Below are 9,002 nucleotides of genomic sequence, written 5' to 3'. Positions count from 1 at the left end.
TGATTAATCTAAGCAGTTCAGGAAGGTTTAAAATGAAGCAAAAAGCAAGTGGAAGGTATCCTTTCTGTCAGACTCCTCCTCAGCCACTGAAGATGATACTGCTGAGGATCTTGTGCACATGGCTGTGCCTCAGCGTCGTCTGGGTATGTTTTCACTTTATTTGACTCTTTCGATATTTTGGCTTTCTCTTTTGCAAAAAGGGCATTTTATTGAATGAATATTCAGGTAACAAACTAAAACAAATGCTCTTTGGTTATGACATAGCTTGAAAAAGACACAGACACACACGCACACAAACCTACCCTAACCACTTCATTACTGGCCCTTCCCTCTTGAGTCTCTTCTGCATTTTACTGCCGATCTGGTTCCTCAAGAAACCCTGGAGATGAATTTTGCCGAAAGTACCTGGCAAAGTAAAGAAGATAAATCACCAATAATTAGTAGATTCAGAGGTGAGGCTGTAAGTCCTTAACCTATTCCATTGCACTTAGGTACAGAAGTCTCCAAGCTGTGCAGGATTTTAAATGTTATTAGCCAAATTCTATTCTCAGTTGCATCCTTGGATCCCAGTTGCCGTCAGTGGGATTCTCTGGGTATACATGAGACAGAATTTGGTCCCATCTTTGCTGTAGTACATAGGCACAGAATAAGAACATTGCCATTGATTTCAGAGGCAGCATTATCAGGCTGAAGGGGAGCTAAGGAGTAATATCTTTTTCAATAAGAAGAGTGGTAGCCTTAACTCCCAGCTATGCTAATTTAACCCTGTTGTTGGCTATTTTAAGATTCCGCCTATAATACTCTGGTAAATTCTTATATACACATTTCCTTATTATTCTTTTTGAAAGAAATGAAGAAGTCAGAGTGTGCGGGGGTGATCTGATCGAACAGAAAGGGTCAATTTGAAGCTATTACAATCTATCATGTATTTGTGTGTAAAGTCAATTTTTAAAAGCCCATGGAACATATTTAGGAACTTAATTTTTTTTTCTCATTAGATTAAAGATATGCATGGGCCAGATCCTCAGCTGGTGTAAATCAGCAGTAGTCTGTTGATTCCAACAACTTTACCCCAATTAACACTAGCTGAGGAGCTGGCTCTGGAAGCTAAGATCTTCCTCATCTCTGAGTTAATTTTTATTCTACTTTGATAATTTTTAATGTGGTCAAAGGAGCCCAGTGACACCTAGTACCTCCCAAAGACATCTGTACCGTCCGTTAGAGAAATAGAAATATTGCTGTGAGCACTTCCCTGAACAAAGATTAGTATGCATATTCAAAAATCCTTATGACATTTTGATTTAGAATTAGTTGGTGAACAAGGACTTTTTCCTCTTTCAGGATTAAACAAAATCTTGGTATGTTTATTTCCACCCTCAAACACTGTATTATTATTATTTTCCTGTGCTTTTAAAGCTATGCCTTCCATTAAAGAGTTATAAACTTGTAGTTAACATACAATTTTGACCCCTTCTAATTAAAAACCACCAGAAATAATAAAGAGAGCTCACCACATAGCTTTTCTATGCCCAGTTGTAGTCTGAAGTGTAGACTCAGTGACTTCAGTTTTATTACTTCATTGTACTGCCGTCTGTGAAACTAATCTCATGTTTGCTTTTTCCCCTGGTCTGTATGGCAGGCAACAAATGAAGAAAGCACATTTTTGAAGGAGGGAGGAGGTGTGCGTGGCCCTAGGGTGATGGAGCATGGAAGCCAATCTGAGTGCAAAGAGGAAAAGAGCTGGCCTTTCTGTGCAGATGATGACTGGGTAAGAAAAGAGGAGGGAAGCAGAAAGCTCAGCTAATCACTGCTACTCAAATGGACCTTAGGTGCACTACACTTCCTTGGTGCCATGAACTTTTTCTAAAGATATCTTAGATCCGACATGGTATATCTGTAATGCATCAGTTGTCACAGCTATTTTACCTGATTTTCAGGGAAAACTGCTTCATGGGTCTGCAAAGTACTTGTAAGAGCATCAGAGTTGTGTTCATAGTTACAGTCCCACCACCACACCACTAGAATCCACTATATCACCAATAGTTCATTCATTATTGTATCTTCAGAGCACCAGGATCCAGGCTCAGTGAGTGCTTCAGGGTTACCCTTTGCCATGTGCCAAGGGAATAGTGGCACAGAGCCTCCCACTTCCAAGAATTTTGCGTGGAGAGAGGGAAAAGGAGAAAAAGAGATAGAGCAGGGAGGGTGAGAAGATTACAGAGAAATTAAAAATGAGCCAGTGAAAGAGAGGGAGAAAGGAAAGGAAAAAAGAAATTAAAGTAAGTTTAGAGAAAGACAGAATCAGAAAAGTGCCTTAAAGAGAAAGAACAGATAAGAGTGGGAAATTTTCAAGAGTATTGATACCCAAAGACTAAAGGGGAGGAATATTTACTGGCAGGAAAGAAACATGGAAAGGAAGAACAAAAAAAGTTACTTTATAGAAAATCTGATGGCAAAATGTTCAGTAAAATATACACACTGTTTGATTGACTGGATGTGTGTTTGTATAAGCACTCAGTCATAAGGGATCAGGTCCTACACCATCTGATGTCAATGGGAGTTTTGCCATTAACACCAATAAGAGCATGAGCATCATGTATAGTCATTGTTTCTTTGAAAATAGTAATTTGCACTCCTCTGAGTCCTCTCAATCTTAATCCTCCTCTGGACACTTGCCATTTGTACTTTGATGTGTTTCCAAATCTCCTTGGATTTGTAGGAACATTTCGCTTTCCTTAGGCAAACTTCTCTTATAGAGGGGCAAATTCTGCCACTTTTCCCCAGCTTGAATAATGAATTTAACCTCACAGCACCTCTGGGGTTTTTTTTTTGTCATTATCCCCATTTTACAGATGGGGAACTGAGACTGAAGGCCTGATTACCCACTCCATCACAGCAATTTTACACTGGTTGAACGCCAGTGATTTTGATGGAATTATACCATTGTAAACCCGATGTAACAGGATGAAGAATCAGCCCCACACTAATTTTTCCAAGGTCACAGAGGAAATCTGTAGCAAAGCTAGGGCCTGAAAGTAGGCCTTTTGAGTCCCTGTCCAGAGTCTTAACCACAAGACCATTCCTCATCTACTGAAAATAATTGAACTAATAGTGCAATGAGTAGACTATGTAAGATAAATGAGGGAATGAGGCAGAATCTGGCCCTGAGCTCATTAGTGGGTTTCCAGGCTTGTACAAAACTTGGTAGTCATAATATTAAAGAAATGTGTATCATTAAGATATTTATCTTTCATTTTTGCTCATTTTAGGGTAGCAAATGTCCTTCAGGCTGCAGGATGCAAGGGTTGATTGATGAAACTGATAAAGATTTTCATCACAGAATACAAAGAATTAGGAACCTGTTGTTAGATAACGAAAACAAGTACAAACAATCTAACGTGTTAACTGTGGAAACAATTAACTTTCTGAAAGGAAATCTGGTCAGTGCCCAGGGTAAGTAGCAACATGCGCTGTTTTAAAATATACACCAGTGTTATGTTAACTTCTGCTAACAGCAGCCAGTTGAAAGCAGGTTTACTTTGTCCTTCTTATAAGATCACCATGACTTAACGATATTGGGCCTGACTCTTCCCTGGATTGCACCAGTTTTATGTTAGTGTAACTACATAGAAATTGAATAATACATCTTAAGGACCTATACTTTATGCCTTTCCTGCAGTTAATGAGATTTTTGGGTGTGCGAGAAATGCAGGATCAGGCCCTAAATCTATATCTGAAAGAAATATTTCAAAAGCAGGCCTGAGAGGAGAGATAGCAGCTGTTGGCTATGGCAGGTGCAGAATTAGAACTACAGTAGTATTATACAGTAATGATCTTCAAACACAGCAATTTACATGGGGCTGAATCCTGTAATCCCTTTGAAAGAGAAACTCTCATTGATTTTTTAATGTTCCTTTACCATAGTTTTGAGACTATTGCTGCATCCCTGTAGAAGAGAATGCTTAATTATTTTTGAAAACATGGATGTTTCCTTTTCAGAATTATACTTTTGCAAGAAAAATATTTGTGCAAAAACAAGATATATTTGCATCTTGTATCTAATTTCACATATCTAAAATCTTCATGATTATAGTCCGTTTGTTTCAACCACATAAATTCCATGTTTATTGCAATATTTTCTTTTTAAAAAACGGTAATTCTGTCCTTAAAAAGGAATCAAAATGTGCTTGTTTTCTTTCCAGCATAGCTGGACTAATGTTTCCAAAACACACTAGGTTCCTTTCCTGCACTATTTTGCACAACCAATTAATATTTAATTAAAATATATATACTACAATACTGCTTATTATCAAAAAGGCAGATCAAACATAATAATGACACTCTTAGCTAAAATAAAATCTTGTGCTAATTTCTACCTATCCAATATTATGATATATATATATATATATATATATATATATTTTAAATCCTAAATGGATCTTTTTCCATGTTAATTTGGATCCTTGTAAATGTATTGCTGATTTTTTTTTTTTTTTGTATCTGCTATTCTTGTGGGAGAAAGAAATCTCCCATGCAGCTGACAAGGACATTTTTCTGTTCCAGAGAGTGACAGTAAATATGGGCAAGTTTCAGAAGATCTGAGAAGGAGACTTGTGACATTAAAGCAGAAAGTTCTTGTCCAAGTAAACAGGATTAAATCACTGCAAAACAGTATCCGAGATCAGGTTGTAGAGATGAAGCGCTTGGAGGTAGGTGACTGTCACATACTTCTGTTATTTCCAAAGCACAACTACAAAAAACAGGAACTATCAGTCCTGACATCCAGAGAAATTCTGCAGCTGAAAAGAAAATGGACCAATAATCTCACAAGTTCTGTCTTCAAACCAAGCTTTGCCTATATGAGACAGATGTCCCCTCAGACTCTGACAGGCTTAGTTTCTGCTAAGTGAGGCTCAGATCCTCCCATGTGAGATTCAGATGCCCCTGTGGCCTCAGCAGGCTTGTTGGCACCCTCTGAGTTATTGTCTGTGTAGTTGTTCCTCTTGTGTTACTGGGAGAGCTTCTGCCTACTGCCCTGTCTCGGGCAGAAAACAAGAATAGTTAGTGCTGTGTTTCCCTACAACTGGCACTGATTTGCCTCAGTGAGTGATACTTCTCCTTCTCAAGGATCTGCACGCAGTGACTGATGAAAGACTTGTGAGCAGCTAGGGTAGGAGGGAGCACCTATAAAGGTATCTAATTACTCTTCTGGGCTCTCACAGCTGGAGTATAGTCCATCTATATTTGTACTAAGAGCTTTGGCCTTTTGATGAGCTAGTTGCACTGATGACAACACAAGGTGGCTGTAAGGGAGCAGTAGGATAGGCTAAGGAGCAAAACCAAAATGATGGCCTGCCAAAAATATCCTGGATCACCAAGCAGTGCGAGCAACATCATTTTGAATCCTGATCCAGAGGCTAATTCTTCTTTTCATCAGTCCCTCCTTTGAACCAGTTATTCTCACTCACCATTGTACATACCAGTAGAGTTAGGGCCTTACCAAATTCACGGTCCATTTTGGTCAATTTCACAGTCATAGGATTTTTAAAATTGGAAATTTCATGATTTCAGCTATTTAAATCTGAAATGTCACGGTGTTGTAATCGTAGGGGTCCTGACCCAAAAAGGATTTGTGGGGAAGTCACAAGGTTATTGCAGAGGGGATTGCGGTACTGCTACCGTTACTTCTGGGCTGCTGCTGGCGGCGGCTCTGCCTTCAGAGCTGGGCAGCTGGAAAGCAGCAACTGCTGGCCGGGATCCCAGCTCTGAAGGCAGAGCCGCTGCCGGCAGCAGCGCAGAAGGAAGGACGGCGTGGTCTGGTATTGCCACCCTTCCTTCTGCACTGCTGCCTGCAGAGCTGGGCCCTCAGTTACCAACTGCTGCTCTCCAGCCGCCCATCTCTGCAGGCAGCAGCACAGAAGTAAGGGGGTGGAATGGTTTGGTATTGCCACCCTTACTTCTGCACTTTTACTGGCACAGCCCAGCCAACAGCCGCTGCTCTCCAGCCACCCAGCTCTGAAGGCAGCGCAGAAGTAAGGGTGGCAATACCGCGACCTCCTCTGCAAAACTCTTTTGGGTCAGAACCCCCAATCTGAGAAATGCTGGTCTCCCCATGAAAACTGTATATTATTGGTTAAAAGCACACAAAAGACCAGTTTTCATGGCGGAAGACCAGATTTCATGGTCTGTGACGTGTTTTTCATGGCTGTGAATTTGGTAGGGCTCTAAGTATAGGCATGTGATATTTTGACAGGTACTGTAAGTTCCCCTTCTCTACTAAGGGCCCAGTTCTGCCACTCTGCCTTGCTCTAAGTAGAACCTTACTCCAGGAGACTCCTACAGAAATCAGTGGGACCATACTATTCAGTGTGAATAAGAATGGCAAAAATTGGGCCCTTGCAGGGATGATTCTAGGGCTCCAGTACTGCCAATTATAAATGCTGTAACCTTCAGTGGAGCTTTGGTGCTTCAGATTTAGACTGTAATTTGGAGTAGCCCAAGTTCAATTGTAGGCTGGAGCACAGACAGTTGAATGAGAGGCAGTGGGCTCTAGTGTAACCACCAGAGTTCTCACTCTGGTAAAAAGAGAGAGTTGTTTAGAAGAGTCAGGGATCACCATCTAAACAAATGTATTTCTCTCTATCTCTTGTAAAGGTGGACATTGATATTAAGATACGTTCCTGCAAAGGATCCTGTGCTAAAAGTTTCAATTACCAGGTGGACACAGAGAGCTATGAAAACATCCAGAAGCAGCTCACTCAGGCCAGTTCAATCAATCTGCAGTCTGAACTTGAAACTAGTTCCTTGAAGGTGCTGAAAATGAGGCCACTGAAGGACTCTGCTGTTCCTGGGCATTATAAAACTCTGCGCCTGCCAGAAACCCAAGAGCTCAACATTCTTGAGAATATTAAACAGGTTGTGATGACTCTAGAACGGCCAGAAGGAGAGGCACAAGGCTCCTCAGTAGAGATCTCACATGTTTCAGTAGGATCAGGTGTAGGTGGAGGACCACAAGATGGCAAAATAGTGACTTCTGCTCATGAAAAGGAATCTGTTGGTTTGGGAGAAAGACCTAGTTCCTCTGTAATCCACCTTACATGTACCAGAACTATTACCAAAAAAATTATCACTGGTCCTGGTGGCCCTAGAGAAGAGATTGTTGAAACAATGACTTCACCTGATGGTTCTGACTGCTCCCATTTTCAAGATTTAGGGAGGGAAGATGTAGCAGGGCATGGGGGCACCTTGAATGTCAGAGTGACCTCTCAGGGTGAGAGTGGGGACTTGCCTGGCTTTGATAGCTTACTCCACAGCTTTGAAAAAAAATTTCCCCCAGGGTTTGGGTCCACTGGTAGCAAATTACATACCACCTACACAAGCTCTAGTGGCACTGACCATGGAACTGGACATTTTAGCAGTGGTGGAACTGCTACTCACACTACAAGTTTTGGAGGGTCGGAGAGTTTCACAGATCTACGGGAGGGGGAAGAGGATATCTTTGATCATCACTTTGACCCATCTAGATTCCCTTCCAGCAACGTTCAGAGTGGCAGTTCGACTCATTCCAAGACAATAGTGTCCAGCAGCAGTAGCAGCTCCACTAGTTTCAACAAGGGTGGCTCCACTTTTGAAACCAAATCGCTAAAGAGCCGAGCAGTGACTGAGGAGTTAGGTGGGTTGCAGCACGATGACAGTGGAGAGGATACCCCAGACTTTCGGGCACGCAGCTTGAGAACAGGAGGAGAGAAGCTTGGGACAAGCTACACTGGGACAGGTATCCATCCACATGACTGAAAATAGATCCTGCGGTAGCAGAGCCAGATTCAGTCCACAATCAAACTGACATACTGGTTACACTGCAATCCATTTAATTTGATTATACAATACAAGCAATGTGTCTGTTTGTTGCCATCTAGGATAGGTAGAGACAAAATTTTATATCAATAATTGGAAGCTAAATGAATTGCACAGAGAATGTTATCTGCAATTTAAATTGCATGTAAACTCTATTTTTTAATGTTGCATGGCACATTTCTCAATGTAGACCAAAATATGGTTAGCAAGTTCCCCTCAACATTATTACTGTTTGGATTTCCATAAGCCTAGGTAAAGTTTTACTGATAACTTCTGTCAACCAGATCAACTTTTTTTTTTAGACTGTGATGATATCCGCCAGAAACACACTTCTGGTGCCAAAAATGGCATTTTCAGAATCAAGCCAGCAGGATCCGATAAAGTTTTTTCAGTTTATTGCGACCAAGAGACCACTTTGGGAGGATGGCTTTTGATCCAACAGAGATTGGATGGATCAGTGAATTTTAACCGGACCTGGCAAGACTACAAGAAAGGTTTCGGCAGCATGGATGACAAAGGGAAAGGAGAGTTCTGGCTGGGCAATGAAAATATCCACTTACTGACCCAGAAGGACACTGTCCTTCGAGTCGAATTAGAGGACTGGGCTGGCAATGAAGCTTATGCGGAATATAATATACATGTAGGTTCTGAGTCAGAAGGCTATGTCCTCAGTGTCTCTGCTTATGAGGGGACAGCTGGGGATGCACTGATCATAGGCTCAGTGGAGGAAGGTAGTGAATACACAGCACATGATAACATGAAATTCAGCACCTTTGACAGGGACAGTGACCAATGGGAGGAGAACTGTGCTGAAGTGTATGGAGGGGGATGGTGGTACAACAACTGTCAAGCTGCTAATCTCAATGGCATTTACTACCGAGGAGGCCAGTATGACCCAAGGAACAATGTTCCTTATGAGATTGAAAATGGAGTGGTCTGGATACCATTTAAAGCCTCGGACTATTCTCTCAAAGTTGTTAAAATGAAAATCAGGCCCATAGAAACCCAGTAGCAAACCACAGTAAGACAGGTTATTTTATTTTTGTTTAATATACCTCAAAATACATGGTGTGTCTTTACCCAATCAAACTGAAGGCAACTAGATACATTTATGCTTTTAAAAAAATAAACATTGTTTAATTGTAAAA

At 41.2% G+C, this 9,002-nt stretch overlaps 1 protein-coding gene across 1 annotated transcript; it reads left to right on the top strand.

Moving 5' to 3' along the window:
• FGA (fibrinogen alpha chain) lies at nucleotides 1–9,002 on the top strand. The gene is made up of 6 exons (XM_084625681.1): nucleotides 1–143; nucleotides 1,640–1,768; nucleotides 3,270–3,453; nucleotides 4,564–4,709; nucleotides 6,655–7,774; nucleotides 8,157–9,002. Exons 1-6 carry the CDS (start codon nucleotides 33–35, stop codon nucleotides 8,864–8,866), a joined length of 2,400 nt encoding a protein of 799 aa, XP_084481807.1. The 5' UTR covers nucleotides 1–32; the 3' UTR covers nucleotides 8,867–9,002.

The sequence above is a fragment of the Lepidochelys olivacea genome, assembly GCF_965140295.1.
Source record: "Lepidochelys olivacea isolate rLepOli2 genome assembly, chromosome: 4".
Classification (NCBI taxonomy): Eukaryota; Metazoa; Chordata; order Testudines; family Cheloniidae; genus Lepidochelys; species Lepidochelys olivacea.
Note: the sequence above shows the minus strand (reverse complement) of the source record. Positions and strands in the feature narration are given on the sequence as shown.

What these genes read in the sequence shown, in the direction of transcription:
- FGA (XM_084625681.1), top strand. Translation starts at nt 33, where the DNA reads ATGAAGCAAAAAGCAAGTGGAAGGTATCCTTTCTGTCAGACTCCTCCT. An exon ending in TCTGTGCAGATGATGACTGG is followed by an intron (nt 1,769 to 3,269) that starts GTAAGAAAAGAG and finishes TGCTCATTTTAG; the next exon opens with GGTAGCAAATGTCCTTCAGG. An exon ending in TAGAGATGAAGCGCTTGGAG is followed by an intron (nt 4,710 to 6,654) that starts GTAGGTGACTGT and finishes TCTCTTGTAAAG; the next exon opens with GTGGACATTGATATTAAGAT.